This window comes from Xenopus laevis, chromosome 6L (genome assembly GCF_017654675.1).
Source record: "Xenopus laevis strain J_2021 chromosome 6L, Xenopus_laevis_v10.1, whole genome shotgun sequence".
NCBI classification, from domain to species: domain Eukaryota; kingdom Metazoa; phylum Chordata; class Amphibia; order Anura; family Pipidae; genus Xenopus; species Xenopus laevis.
In genome coordinates this window covers 26,447,026-26,463,120 of record NC_054381.1, presented here as the reverse complement: position 1 = coordinate 26,463,120, position 16,095 = coordinate 26,447,026, and the positions used below count along the sequence as shown (strand labels likewise).

At 37.7% G+C, this 16,095-nt stretch overlaps 1 protein-coding gene across 1 annotated transcript in view; it reads right to left on the bottom strand.

Annotated features, from left to right (window-relative positions):
- dnajc1.L (DnaJ heat shock protein family (Hsp40) member C1 L homeolog) overlaps positions 1-16,095 on the bottom strand; it is a 99,000-nt gene that overhangs the window by 33,230 nt on the left and 49,675 nt on the right. Inside the window, exons 6-8 of the mRNA XM_018267280.2 lie at positions 7,548-7,641; positions 2,082-2,172; positions 1,064-1,230 (exon numbers count right to left, since the gene is read on the bottom strand). Coding sequence (XP_018122769.1) covers positions 1,064-1,230; positions 2,082-2,172; positions 7,548-7,641 — 352 coding nt within the window. The remainder of the gene's footprint in view (positions 1-1,063; positions 1,231-2,081; positions 2,173-7,547; positions 7,642-16,095) is intronic.

Sequence of the window (16,095 nt, the reverse complement as noted above, 5' to 3'; positions counted from 1 at the left end):
ACATTTTTGTGAAGACAATTATCTCACGTTTGGGCAGAGGGCAGTCCCGGAGGGTATATATACACACACACCTACACAGGTATATATTTACATATATAAGTACAGTATACATAACACATGCATTGCATGCATCTACACACAAATGCAGACATAAACTTTGCCCATATGCTATGTCAGGTCTGTTTAGTGCCCCATTACACCCTCAAGGCATAATGAATAGTTAGGTCATAAATAAATATCTTATCTTGGAAATGTCCTGCATGCCAAACACAGAGAAAAGCAGGACAAGGGTCTGGTACCCAAGGCATGAGATAAAATGGTCATTATTTACTTAGGTGGGACTCTGGACTGAGTATTATAGATAAGAAAGTAGAAAAAGGAATTGGCTTCTTTGACGGCTGATAAGGTAAGCTAGTCTGTGATTGGCTAGTACTGTATCAATCAGCTGCTGAGACAGAGATAACCAGCCAGTCATTCGGTTTAACTTAACGTGATTGAGCTATTTAACCAAGTTATTAGCCATGCGCAGGAACAAAATCAGATTTAGATTCAGAGCCAGTACTTTTATGGAGACAACCCAATGGAATTTTCAGATGACATTCAAGACATTCTAGGTATAAGACACTATCATGCCTGCATGAGGTGCAACGTGGAAGTGACATCTTACAAGACCTTTTGAATAGCTGCTCTACTTGCCATTGCCCTTACCTTCTTGATCATAGAAATCTATATCCAAATAATCAAGAAGAGCTGAACGATGATTATAATCTCTGACCACATTAGATTTTTCAAAAAGAATTTCACTACCAGAAAAATTAATTTCTAACTGGAATTTCCTTTAAAACAAGGGATGCGCCGAATCCACTATTTTGGATTCGGCCAAACCCCAGAATCCTTCGAAAGATTCGTCCGAATACCGAACCAAAACCTAATTTGCATATGCAAATTAGGGGTGAGAAGGGGAAAACATTTTTTACTTCCTTGGTTTATATATCATTGGTTTAATGTTATGCTAAAGTACAATATACACAAATACTGTGTAATAAGCCATAAAGACGGTTACCTTCTTTTTTTGGTCTCGACTTCGAAAGTCCAACCAATCATCCATTTGCTCTTCAATATCTTCAATACTGGCACTCTGATAATATGCTGGTACAACGACATTAGCTGTACTTGCTGAATAGACTGGATATTCAGATTTGGGCTTTTTAACTTTGGGCTTTTTCTCCTCTGAAAAAGGAATGTAAAGAAAATCATTAGGCTGATGATAATCACTTGTCCTTGTTCCTATAAAAATCATAGGAACGTATCCATATGAAGCATATGCTGCACGACGAATATTTTCCTCTAAAAGCCCACCCAAAGCTGCCCCAGCCCCATTGTTTCAGGGACGCTCGGCTGGAGGTGGCACGATCCTTCCATAGGCTGATTACAAATTAATACAGGACCCCAGCCTATAGAAGGATTGCTCCGCCCCCAGCCCAACGTCACTGAAACATGCAGAAGATCCGTTAGCAGTGTCAGAGGGTTGGCTTCACAAAGGTTTGTGGGCTCCGGACGGCTTTGAGGGGGACTTTTAGAGCAAAATATTCAGCATGCTTGATATGGACAAGTTCCTATGATTATTATAGGAATGTGTCGTATCGCTTTAAAAGGGATCTACACTCAAAAATTTTTTTTTTTTTTAGCAGAAATGGAATCCTAAGCAATTGTCCAGCATACTTTAATTAAACATTTTCAATGTTATGTGTAAATGCTATTAAAAGCGATATCTGTTTGGCTGTTAATATTCTCTACACTCCCGGTTCTGACTCCAGAATTAATGCTCCATACCTGGAGGAGAAATGGACAGACAGACATTTTCATATGCCATTTAATCGAAACATTTAACACAATTGTTTTCATTAATTCTGAGGGTATTATCTGAAACAAAAGTTGAACAGAAAAACATGTTGGAAACCTAAACCCTTAGTTAATAATATTAAGGCAGGAACATAGCCTTGAGCAGTATACAGCGTCATGGTAATGTAGTAAATACCTTACTAGGTACAAATAATAAGATATATTATGCACAAACTCACTCTGGATCAGTTCTAGTTCTGCAAGTTCTGCAGCTTCTTCCTTTTCTTTCAGCTTTTTTTCCTGATATTCTTCATAATACTGCCTGGCATCCTAAAAAGAAAAAATCTTGATGTTACCAGTGCATTTTGGATGTGTTATTTTAATTCTGAGAAAGAATTGCAAACTAGGATTGTACCAGGGAAGCAGACCTAACGGATGGTAAGTAAAAGGGGCCCTTACTGGAGCACAATATCAATATATTCTCAATAGATTTTGGGAAAAGGGCCCAGTAACTTCTGGTTACACAGTTGCTCAGCACTAAATCTAAAAAGCAGTACTGGGCAGTGCATGATGCTAAGATATTAAAAGTTACATATAAGGATTTTAGAAAATATAGCGGCAGAATTGGGCCTAGTATAACCAAACTTTCATTACTGAAGGCTAACTAAAGGAAAATACATTAAAGTAGTCAGCTTTGTGCCCAAACCTTAAAATAATATAGGAAATGTTACTGTAAAGAGGAAACCCAGCACAGGGATTTCCGTAATCATTCCTTTTGGAACCATAATGACTGTATTCATAAAGCATTCCGACATGACAGAGCAGAAAAGGGAAAAAAAGCCACACACATCTGCTAGTGCCAAAAAACAGCTCAGCGTAAAATGCTGGGCAAGAAGAAGTCCCACAAACAGATCATGATAAAGGTTCTGTATATCAAAAGGCAACCAAGCAGCACTGCTATTCAATTCACAGCTGTCTCGTGAATGTCTATGGAAACCTACAGAGAAAGCATAACTGCTAAATACTGGAACTGTGAGAATAAATCCAGTTTGATACAAAGTTGAGAAAATAATGTGTTCTGGTAGTGTTCCAAGGGGTGGCATCAGTAGAAAAATAAATATGAGGTGTGCAGTATTTCCCAACAAACATTACAGTATTATTTCCCTGTATGAACCTGCAAAAACCTGTGATACTTTCCAGGGTTCTATCCCGCACTCCTCCCTTTGCCCAAACCCTCTGCGAACAATGTGTTTGCACCAATAGGATGAAACAGGGCTACTGCCACCCCATCAGTTCTGCCACCGAATTTCAGAAGAAGTAGTAGTAGTAGAACTTTTGAAGATTTGTAGGGGGAAAAAAAACAGTATAGGTATGGGACCGGTTATCCAGAATGCTCGGGAGCTGGGGCTTTCCGGATAACGGATCTTTCTGTAATTTGGCCCTTCATGCCTTAAGTCTACTAGAAAATGAAGTAAACAAATCCAACAGGCTGGTTTAGCTTTCAATAAGGATTAATTATAGCTTAGTTGGGATCAAGTACAAGGTACTGTTTTATTATTACAGAGAAAAAGGAAGTCTTTTTTTTGAAATTTGGATAATTCTAATAAAATGGAGTCTATGGGAGAAGGCATTTCCGTAATTCGGAGCTTTCTGGATAAATGGTTTCCGGATAACAGATCCCATACCTGAATACGGTCACCAAAGGTCTGCCCCCCCCCAAGCTGCTGCTTCAGGTACAGGCCCTATATAGAAAACACAGACCTGGCTTAATCATTGAAGATGAAGAACAGCCGACAAAGTCAGACACATTAGAGAGGGCATAGGCACATGTATCCAATGCTTAATTCCATATTGGACCTTTCCAGACCTTAGTGACCAGTACTGATCAATTATAAGGGTTGATATTGTCACTGAGGGTAATTTAAAAATTACTGTAACAGAGTGGGGCCCAGCAGTTGGTCTGATAGGTGTTACATCATTATTTTTAAAGTAATAAGTTTATGCATAAATTATGTAAATTGCATATGTTTAGGGGACCCAATGATCTTGCTATTGGGCCCAATAATTAGTTAGTTATAGTTCTTACAAATAGTAAAAATAAATAATTAATGTGCTAAGAAGTCAGTTTATTGGTGGTCTGTGGAATTGGATCTTGCCTGCCCTTGTTAATCTTCTCTAGATTGTCTTTACAAGTTATTAGTGATGTGCGGGTCAGCCCAAAACCTGTGGGTCGGACAGGTTTGGGCCATCTACCGATCAAAATCTTCGGTTCTAGAGCACCTTTTCACTGTCCCTGCCTGCAACTTCACAATGCTGGCTTCCAGCCCTGAATTTGTAAATATACACCTGCCTCTTTTGTGATGTCACCGCGGGGCAGGCGCAGGTCTATAACTAGAGGTGACGGAGCGGGCCGGGTTCAGGTTGGGAGGGGGGCGAATTAGGATAGAATCGAGGGAGATTCGACCTGCACATCACCACAAGTTATGTAAGCTTCTATGTAAGTTAAGGTAAGTTCCTAGGTAGTTAAGGAAAGATTCGGCTGAATCCCGATTCCAATGTGAAAGATTTGGCCAAATCCATGTTGAAAGATTCGGATGAATACCGAACCATAATTTGCATATATAAATTAGTGGGAAAAGAGGGAAAGAGAACAGAACATTTTTGACTTCCTTGTTTGTGTGACGAAAAGTCACGTGATTTTTTGGATTAAGTTCGGCCGTATCTGAATCCTGCTGTAAAAGGCTGAATCTTGGCCGGATCCCAAACGGAAACCTGAATTCGGTGCATCCCTAAAGCTGTACCAGGATTTCTGTATATGTGCAGGCAAATGTAAAATACTGCTGTAAAAAGTGTAAATACAGAACATCATGATGACTTTTCCACCTAAATGTTTTGGCATAAGCAGGCAGTGTGTCATGTAAAGTCAAAGCAACGTTTACTCTTTCTCTAGCTCAGGGCTAAGTGTATTTATTGGGTGAAACAACTCAAATACCATCCTCTAATGAATCAAACTTAGCTGCAGCAGGGTTTGCTGATCTATTACACAGATTCTAAATATCTATGTCTGTTCTCTGCAGCCTTATGTTATGGCTCTTTACTGCCCATATGCAATCTAAAGCCCCCCACCACAACCCATCTAAAATTCTTACTTAATTATTTTCTCAACTCAGTTTCAAGTTTCAAAGAGCAGCCTCTTTATAGTGTTTTTGTTTCCCTAAACTGTGCTTCCATTCTGTTATTGGCTAAACCCTCCAAGCATGTTTCACAAAGCCCTTTATTATTTTGTTCCAAACATGTTTCTATTATTTTCCCCTGACTGCAGGTGGGACTAAAGTAGCTGATACTATTTGGGTTTTGAAGAGACAGGAAACACAAGTTTATGCACAATACCAACAATAAAACTTCAGGAAATGTTTTAATGTTACCTTGGAGCCACCATAGTTACACACTGGGCCTGTATTCCTAGTCCTTAAAAGAACATACTTCTGCAGGTGCAACACATATACATATGTACAGGGACAGCGGCAACATGTTCATATAAGAGCTAATGTGTTTACAGGTGAAGAATGTTTTTATTATAAAATGACATATTATAAAACGACTAGTGTTTCGGCTGGTACACAAGCCTTTTTTCGTGCCTAATAAAATTTGATTCCTCTTCAAAAGACCTGTGAATGCGGCCTCATCTCTGCAAATTTATATATCTTTACTGTGGACAGCACCCAGGCAACTGTGATCACCATACCTACCATCAATATATATCTCCATATTTTATATATATATATATATATATATATATATATATATATATATATATATATATATATATATATATATATATATATATATATATATATATATATATATATATATATATATATATATATACACACAATAATATTCATGTAAATTCTGAAGAAAATATAACTGGTAGTTATTTAGGTTTTTATTCAGTAGCAATTTGGTTGCTAGGGTCCAAATTACCCCAGCAACCATGCACTGATTTCTATAAGAGACTGGAATATGAATAAGAGAAGGTCTGAATAGAAAGATGAGTAATAAAAAACAGCAATAACAATACATTTGAAGCCTTACAGAGCATTTGTTTTTTAGATGGGGTCAGTACTCCCCATATGAAAGCTGGAAAGAATCAGTAGAAAAAGGCTAATAATTAGAAAGACTATAAAAAATCTAATTTAAAAGTATGTTAGAATTAGCCATTCAATAAAATACTAAAAGTTAACTTAAAAGTGAACAACCCCTTTCAGTTGCCCACATATTGCCGGCTCACTCAGCTGCTTTTGACCCATTTATGAAGCCAAAACGATGGCTACTCGGATATCAAATTGTAAGAAACATGTCGGGAAGGCTGCAAAATTTCATTGTATTGCCTTTGCTTTTTGCCCTAGCACCTGAGTAGCCAAATCAAAGATCCAAAAATAAGCATGTATTGCCAACTTAAAAATATATCCTGCGGTAGCATTTTAAGCGCATTTTATTAGAAAAGTCAGGGAATATTTATTTTTCTATCATTAATGAGGCAAAATATACACAAAGTTCTGCTGAGCAAAACAAAAAAAGAACATTACAAAATTTAGAATAACATTACAGTGGTAGAAGAATTGTTCTACAGAAACATTTCTATGGGGCAATACCAGAAAGGAGGCACTGTCCATAGAATTCAATAAGGCACAGCAACACCAAAAAATTAAAGTGTAATAAAAAATATAAAGTAGCATTGTGCTACTGGTAAAACTGGTGTGTTTCTTTCAGAATCACTATCATAGTTTATATAAACAAACTGCTGTGTAGCCATTCAAAGCTGAAAAAGGAGAAAAGGCACAGGATAAACAGCAGATAACAGATAAGCTCTGTACTATACAATGGGCTTCTTCAGACTTTATCTGTTATCTATTGTGTATACTGGCTGCCCACATGACTAAACAGCAGCTTGTTTCTAAAGCAAACACACCAGTTTTACCAGTGTAGGGCAACAGTACTTTGTATTGTAATTCCTATAAAACTCCTATTTTTTGGTGTTACTGTTCCTTTAACATTAAGGCGGGATTGTCCATAGAGTTCTACATAGCAGCGCTGCATCACTGTCATAAAAACAAGGTAGCTGCCGATGTAGTTGTCTATGGAGAATAACGGAGCCTAAGCAATCAGTATGGTAAATATGCAGATAAGGAATGTTTTGTGAACACAGCGAGTTATGTCCTCATACTTTACTGTCTATTTAAGGGAAGATAAAACTTACTTATAAATAGTCTACATTTGCTCTTAATTGCTTCCCATTCCAGATGGTTGGGAAAGTGTCTGTGTGAAGGAAGCCTAACTTTGAGTGCTTGCATTGCCAGTGTGTGAACATTGGGGAAACACCTTTCAGAGGGTGATTGCTAACATCTGGGAGGCAATTAAACACATGTAAATTGAGTTAGAGCAAAGGCTTCTAATGACCGAAGAGGGGAAACTTCTGGTCCAGACTAAACACTTGCTACCTTAATTATGTAAATGATCATAATAAATAAAGCCTAAAATGCAATGTAGTGCACTTCAGACACATCTCGGTGCTTCTCTAGATAATGAACTTCTCCCAGTACATGGCTTGAGACTGGTTATTCATGATGAGCTGTCTAGGGGAAATAAAACCAAGACATTCAGTCCAAGCTGGGGGGTTGCTTTTAATCTTAATTAGTGCTCACCTGATAAAGCTGAGGAAGTGATCTGACTGTGAAATAGAACCAGATTCCTAGCTTGAAAGGAAGCAAATCCCGCCACTGTGGTTTTTCAAAGACTCTGTAAAGAGAAAGGGTTGGCACATAACACTACTGTAAAGGTATCACTAAATGGCTAAGAACGGCACAGAAAATACAAAATATGCTGCTTAAATAAGAAGAAAAGGATATTATGAATTGACTGCAGGGCCATGGGGCCAAGTCCTATATACTTTTTACATGCTAGAGTGCGCTTGCAGTGCAAAATAACTGTACAGTTAATATATAAAGCCGATTGTGCATGACTGTAATATAGCCTGATGTAGTTTTATGGCTTCTGCTGTACAAAATCATATCAAGCAATCCAACAGGGCAAATTTTTTATTTTTATTTTAGGGATACCGTCATTGGAAATTTTTTTTTCTCAAAACGCATCCGTTACTAGTGCTGCTCCAGCAGAATTCTGCACTGAAATCAGTTTCTCAAAAGAGCAAACAGGTTTTTTTTGAGTCAGTTTGCCAGCTGCCCCCAGTCATGTGCTTTTTATAAACTTCAGTCACTTTTTACTGCAAGTTGGAATGATATCACCCCCTCCCTTTCCCCCCCAGCAGCCAAACAAAAGAACAACGGGAAGGTAACCAGATAGCAGCTCCCTAACACAAGATTACAGCTGCCTGGTCGATCTAAGAACAGCACTCAATAGTAAAAGTCCAAGTCCCGTTGCGACACATTCAGTTACATTGAGTAGGAGAAACAACAGCTTGCCAGAAAGCAGTTCCATCCTAAAGTGCTGGTTCTTTCTGAAAGCACATGACCAGGCAAAATGACCTGACATGGCCGCCAACACACCAATATTACAACTAAAAAAAAAAAAATACACTTGCTGGTTCAGGAATTAAATTTTATATTGTAGAGTGCATTATTCGTAGTGTAAACAGTGTAATTTATAAATAAAAACTATATCATAAAAATCATGACAGAATCCCTTTAAGTACAGGTATGGGATCTATTATTCTGAAACACATTGTCCAGAAAGCAGATTGGCAGATTACATTATGGCCGTCTCAATAGACCCAATTTTATCCAAATAATTAAAATTTTTAAAAATGTCCTTTTTCTTTGTAATAATAAAACACAGGGGCATAACTACTGAGGGTGCAACCGTACCCAGGACCGCATCCAAATTACAGAAAAGACCCATTATCCAAAAAAAACCCAGGTCCCGAGCATTCTGGATAACAGGTCCCATACCTGTACAAATATAACCCCTGGAACATTTGTCAACATTGTGATTCTAGGTTATTCCAACCAAAGCAGGGGGCTTCCAAGCTCTGCCTGTGCTTATGTGGGATTCCCACACTTCAAAACCATGCTATTGGGTCAACAATCTCCGAATTTAACTGACCGTAGAGAGTAAGTGTGTGTGTTTTAGGGATCTTAACATGTCAAGTCTATATAAACAAATGAGAATAATAATAATAAAGTATATAACCTAGGAACATTAGGGGTCTGTTTATTAATCTTGGGCGATCAATGCTTTGACCGTGACATTTATTGAAGGATTTGGGAGCTGAAGCCCAGCAAAATCTGCTGCTTTTTTCACTTCCCATGGCAAGAGGCCTTACGCCTGTCTAAGGGGCAATATTCACCATCAGCAAAATAAACGGCATTTGTGTTGGAAATGCATTTGGCCCCAAGTGTAGGATATGTCTCAGCATAGGTTACAAGCAAGCAAAGGGCTGCCTTGGCTGATCATGTACTGAGGCACATTTTTCTAAAACAGACTTCCTACAGTCTATGCTAATTTTGATCAGGCTGGGGAGTTAAAAAAAACTTAGAGGGCTACATCTGACGTGCGAACTTCCATCTATGCATTCAAAGATACCTATCACTACCATAGTTACAGAACAAAAACCTAAAATACAATATCTACATATAAATTTGTTTTTTCAGTTTGATTTTTTTTTACCTTGCACCAAATTAAAGAAAACTTTAAAAAGACAGAAGGCTGAAAGGAAGCCACTAATTAATATAATATCCATGTTCCTTTAAACACATAGATGCAGAGGGGTACTCCACTCATTGAATAGTTGGGTGCCAGAGAAAAGCATAATGTACCAAAGTTCTGTACACCTGACAACTTGTAATCAAGTATCAAAAACGCTTTATATAACTTTCGAGGTTATTTATGTTTGTGTTTTTTTTTTTAATAAAGATTGCTTACGATGCAATTGAAAAGCTGCTGAATGAAAAGCTAAATAACTCAAAAATCACAAATAGTAAAAAATAAAAAACAATTGCAGAATATCATTCTCTACATAATACTAAAAGTTATCTCAAAGGTGAACAACCCCTTTAATATTACAAGTGATTCTGATTCTGAATCACTTGCCCAAAGAGATGCCCAGAATTGACCGACAGATTACAACTAGTTGCCCTTAACCCTTTTTACATGGAGTCATGTGGGAAAAGTGTGCATACCTTCTAATTTCTGTTACAATGTCATAAATAACTCTACTGAATGTTATATTAATTCCTTTTGGCTCCTTATGGCTATGATTGTCAGAGTTATGGGATATCAAACAAATCAACTCAAATAAAGGTTGACCGATCATAATGCAATTTGGTAGGGATGCAATGAATCCAGGATTCGGCCAGGATTCGGCCGAATCCTTCTGTCCGGCCGAACCCGAATCCTAATTTGCATATGCAAATTAGGGGCGGGGGAGGGAAATTGCGTGACTTTTTGTCAGAAAACAAGGATGTAAAAAATGTTTTCCCCTTCCCACCCCTAATTGCATATGCAAATTAGGGTTCGGATTCGGTTCGGTATTCGGCTGAATCCTTCGTGAAGGATTCAGGGGTTCGGCCGAATCCAAAAAAGTGGATTCGGTGCATCCCTACAATTTGGCGACATACATGGAGAGCCACTGACTATTACATGGAAGTGAAGGTCTATGGAGCTCCAGTTGGCTTATGACCCCACCATGTTTGTCATTCTTCAGCCCAGTTTTCTCTTTGTCCAGTCAGTTTTTGGTGCAATTGGATGCTCTATCACAGGGATCCCCCAACTTTTTGAACCCGTGAGCAACATTCAGAAGAAAAAGGAGTTGGAGAGCAACACAAGCATGAAAAATGTTATTGGGGTGTGCTGTGATTGGCCATTTGGTAGCCCCTATGTGGATTGTCAACCTACACTGAGGCTCTGTTTGGCAGTGCAACTGGTTTTTATACAACCAAAACTTGTCTCCAAGCCTGGAATTAAAAAATAATCACCAGCTTTGAGGCCACTGGGAGCAACATCCAAGGGGTTGCAGAGCAGCATGTTGCTCACGAGCTACTGGTTGGAGATCACTTGCTCACGAGCTACTTATTGGGGATCACTGCTCGATCACATCAAACGCCTATGGATGCACATGTACATACATACAGACACACATGAATTCTGTGCAAATTTTATGAATCCATATGAATAATATATACAATGTTATGAAATGCTTTTAAATCAGTAATCACTTGAGCATTTATTTGCATGTCTATTTGAAAGACTGAGAATGTTATCACTAAACCTGAGCATTTTAGACTTTTATTCAGTGAACTTCCAGTCAAATTACAGAAATCTCTTCATATGTGGTACTTATGGCATGATGAAGTCATTACATGAGGCAAGTTCAAGGTCTCTGGAGCAGAGTACACTATATGATGGTGTCACTTCAGCTTTTATGCTACAACATTGGAAGGGCTATGAAATCAATGCCCGGATAACTCGTTTGTTAAGCTGAACAAACAACCCAATATCTTATAAAAAAGAAAAAAAAAACATTAATGCCATTAAGAGTTCAGCAGAGCATTACTCACTGATGTCATCAAAATAGAAAACAGAACTGCCTCTGATCTCCCTTCCCTATTGATCCCCTTCCTACTCCTGCTGAGTGAACTATTTAAAAATGCTTTAATTCTCCCTACAAGTCAATAGGAAAAATGGTTTTATCTTTCACGACTCCAAATGCCAATGTTCCAAAGCAGCACCTACTGTAATTACTTGTTTTAAGTGCTTTTCATCTGAAATGTGTGATACAATATTAAGATATTGCATTTTATTCTATATATTCAGTTAGTTTCCTTGAAGATATTGAATTTTCGAATAAACAGAGCAGTACAGGAACAGGAGCCCAGGGTATTTACATCTGTCAGCTCCTACACTCTTACTATACCTGACACCAAATCCATGGCACTGAACTGCAGTGGGTATTCATTAAGACATATACGTAGATTAGAATGGATTCAAGGGGCTGTATAAGACTAATACCCCTTTTCAAGCTACATACTAAGGTACAGATGCAATCAAGGATGTTGTACATGTAGTTGGACGGGGTAATGTTTTCAAATGTATATCACCACCACCACCAGGGATACAGACATATGGGGACAGATTTATCAACATGTAAGTTTAGAGCTTAATAAATAAATACTCACCCACGTTCTATTCATTCCCATGGGATATTTGGAATTGTATTTATCAATGGGTGAAGGTTAGAACTCACGATTTGATAAATTCAGCTCTAAAAATCCCATAGGAATAAATAGGACGTGGGCGAGTTATTATTAATAAATATGCCCCACAATGAAGAACATAAGAACAAATACACTTGAAAATAAAGAACAGTATAATAGGCATTAATAAGTGTCCAATGGGTAAGCTCTCAACTCTTACTGAATGTGGTATTTAATCTTCCGGCAATACACTGCAGGAAGTAGCAGTATTACATTTTTATTTTGAGATTAAATAATTAGTAGATTTAATTCATGCCTCCTGTGTGATTCAATGTGCAGGCTGACTTTTCTAGTGAAAAAATGTACTTGCTATGCTACTTGCTATGGATAATGGGCTCTGTTACCTGGACACCTTGGTGAGTTCCTACAACCTTGGTTATGTTTTACATATAGAGGCACATTTATCAAGGGTCGAATTTCAAATCATGTGAGTTTTTTTACAACTCCCATGAACTCAAAATTGAACAAAAAAAAAAATTAAACTCGGGTGAATAGGATTGACCCGAAAACTCGAATCAAATTCAAATCACATTCGATTCGAATTTTAAAAACTTGATTTGAGTTTTTTCTCAGAATCCCTGGACATCTCCCATTGACTTAAACAGCAATTCAGCAGTTTTTATTTGCCCAATAGTCTAATTCAAAATCAAAGGCCAGTGTATGATAAATCTTGAAAATTGAATTCGAATCTTTTGAAAAACTCAAATTGAATTTGAATAACTCCATAGTCGAATTTTACAGTTTTGACCATAAAACCATAAAAAATTCAAATTTCTAATTTTCAATTCGACCCTTGATAAATATTGCCCATAACGTTCAAAGTAATGTTGTTCCTACCCCTCCCAGTAGGACCAGGGGCTGAAGCACCCATTTCCCAGTGGGTAATTTCAAAAAGGTATAATTGTGTTTTTAAAGCAGGGAACGGTTTCCTGTGAAAGACTCAGGGCAATGCACTGGGTCACTGAAATAAAGGAGTAGTGGTGTATAAATATAAAGAGTTTGCCTATGTCTAAACATTCAAATATCTAATAGAGTGCTGGGACTGAGACACTAATTATCTAATAGTAGGAAGTTGTAGTAAAGCTGAATTGCTTTTTCCCCTAAAGCATCACCATCACACATAGTAAGTTAGGTTGAAAAAAGACACGTCCATCAAGTTCAACCTGTTAGTATATACTGTATATAACCTGCCTAACTGCTGGTTGATCCAGAGGAAGGCAAACAAACCCCATTTGAAGCTCCTCCAATTTGCCTCAGAGGGGAAAAATTCCTGACTCCAAGATGGCAAGACCTGCTGCTAAAGGTGCAGGAGCAGTGTGAGTTATGACAGAGGATCTGTTAAAGGGGTAGTTGACCTTTAAGTTTACTTTTAGTATGTTATATATTGTTTAATTCTAAGCAACTTTTTAATTAGTCTTCATTATTTATTTTGTATAGTTTTTGAAATATTTCTTCTTCTGACTTTGTCCAGCTTTCAAATGGGGGTCACAGACTGCATATTAAAAAATTTTCCGTTATTGCTACTTTTTATTACTCATCTTTCTATTCAGGCCTCTCCTATTCATATTCCATGCTCTTATTCAAATCAATGCATGGTTGCTAGGTTAATTTGGAAACTAGCAACCAGATTACTGCAAACTGGAGAGCTGCTGAATAAAAAGCTAAATAACTCAAAAATGACAAATAATAAAAAATGAATACCAATTACAAATTGTCTCATACTATCACATCATACTAAAACGTATTTTAATATGTATGTGTGTATAAATGTTATGTAGGGTACAGGACAGGAAACCTCAATTATCCCCAACCAGAATGCGGGCTCTATTATCCTGCACCTTTGGTTAAGGGTTACATTTTTACCCAACAGGTGCCCTTTAAAGAGCCTTAATTCACCTTCATTAGCAAAACTGTAATAACACATACAACCTGACCCTAAAACCCAGAAATGTGTTTAAACTTTCCATAACCTGCCACATTTTATAAAATGGATGTGGTATTTAGGGGTGTGTGGCCATAAAATGGGCGTGGTCAAAAATAACACTGCCCTCTGTGCTGCAAATCTTTATTTTTCCAAATGTTGGGGGGTACTTAGTTTCACTGCAAAAATGAAAAGTATTAAAGAAACAGTAACACCAAAAAATGAAAGTGTTTTAAAGTAATGACAATATAATGCAGTGTTGCCCTGCACTGGTACATCTGGTGTCTTTGCTTCAGAAACACTACTATTGTTTATATAAATAAGCTGCTGTGTAGCAATGGGGCAGCCATTCAGAGGAGAAAATGCTAATGTTACACAGCAGATAAGCTCTGTAGAACATAATGGTGTTATCTGTTATCCACTATTTAACCTGTGCCATATAGTCTTTTTTCAATTTCCTCCATTGCTACATAGCAGCTTGTTTATATGAACTATAGTAATGTTTCTGAAGCAAACGCATCGGTTTTACCAGTGCAGAGCAACGGTACATTATATTTTTATTACTTTACAACGCTTCCATTTTTTGGTGTTACTGTTCCTTTAAGTATAGATGTCAAACATGTTTGTATATTGTACCCAGAGAACACTGTAAATGCCAAGCAGATATATAGATACATTTATAAAGAATGTGAGCACTTCCTGGAGAGTATCCACAGTGGTAATACATTCATATATTCTTTGAGCAATAAATGCTAGCGCTAATCTTTTATCACATTCTTTTAAAACGATTTAATGGGCACTCTGCTCTAACAGAAATATAAGGTCTCCCATTCAAAAGCAGCAAATGTGCTTTTACAGAAAGTCCACAGTACAATAACAAAACCAATGGTGAATTTTGCCCTCCGCCCTTTTATCCTCTGTATCTCTATATAATTTTTACTTGAATTTACAAGCGAAGATTTCAGGGGCAGTGGTGAAATTATTATTCCAATGAAAAACACTGCTGATTAGCATCTTAATATGTATGTTTTAACTGTTTGGTTGCCATTATATTCATCCAGCTCAAACCAATTACTGTTGCTGTTCACTAGCCATTCAGCTTTTCCCTTTGTCCCAGCATCTTCCCCCAAAGAAAGTTTGTCAGCACACACACAACACAGAGCTCAATGGATGCTGGAAGCAAGTGTAAAGCAGTGTAAGACATTCACTGTGTGTGGCCTATTATATGACATAATTCAGACTGAAGCCTGCAACTTCATTTTGCCTCTTGGTTCCAACAAAGGAATGTGAATGTGGACTTCTAGCCAAAGGAGTGCTGGCCATGAGGCATGTTGTTTATATGAATTTTATTATAGAATATATAAATTCTTCTCCAATACAACCATTCAAATGGAGCTGCATTGTGCATACAGTGTGTGGCATATGTCACAGGTCCTCAGAGGAGGAAAGGTCGAGGGGAAAACCACTGACCCCTGCTGCTGAGCTTAACAGCCTGAAACTTGAAATGTTCAATTACAGACAAACCACAGATTTGTGGTTCAACATTAAGAACATACGGTAGCTTCTACATATGACTTGGATGTAAGAATCTCAGGCACTATAGTATATGACGAGCCAGAGTGACAACAATATGGAAAGACTGTTTAGAGCCACACGCTTGGGGGGTTATTTATTAAAGGTCGAAAAATTCGGGTTTTCAAGGGTATTTTTCAGTCTAGATTTTTCGAGATTTATTATACCCTGAAGCTGGAAATGGCGAGAATCCAGAAATACTCCAGCTAAAACCTGTTGAGGTCAAGTAGAAGTCAATGGCAGAGTTCCCTTGAACCATTCGGGTTTTTTTGGTGGGTTTTGGTCGAAAACTCGATTTGAGTATTCAAGTTTTTCCATTCAAGTTTATTCATAAATCAGAAAATATTCGAGCTGTGAGATTAGGCAATTCTCTTGATTGTCGGGTGGTCCCTTACTCCAAATGTATAAGGGTTCTATCAAACAGAGTCAGTGGCACAGTCCAAGCCACAATATATCCAAGGTAAAAGTAAAGTTCACTCTGGAGAACCA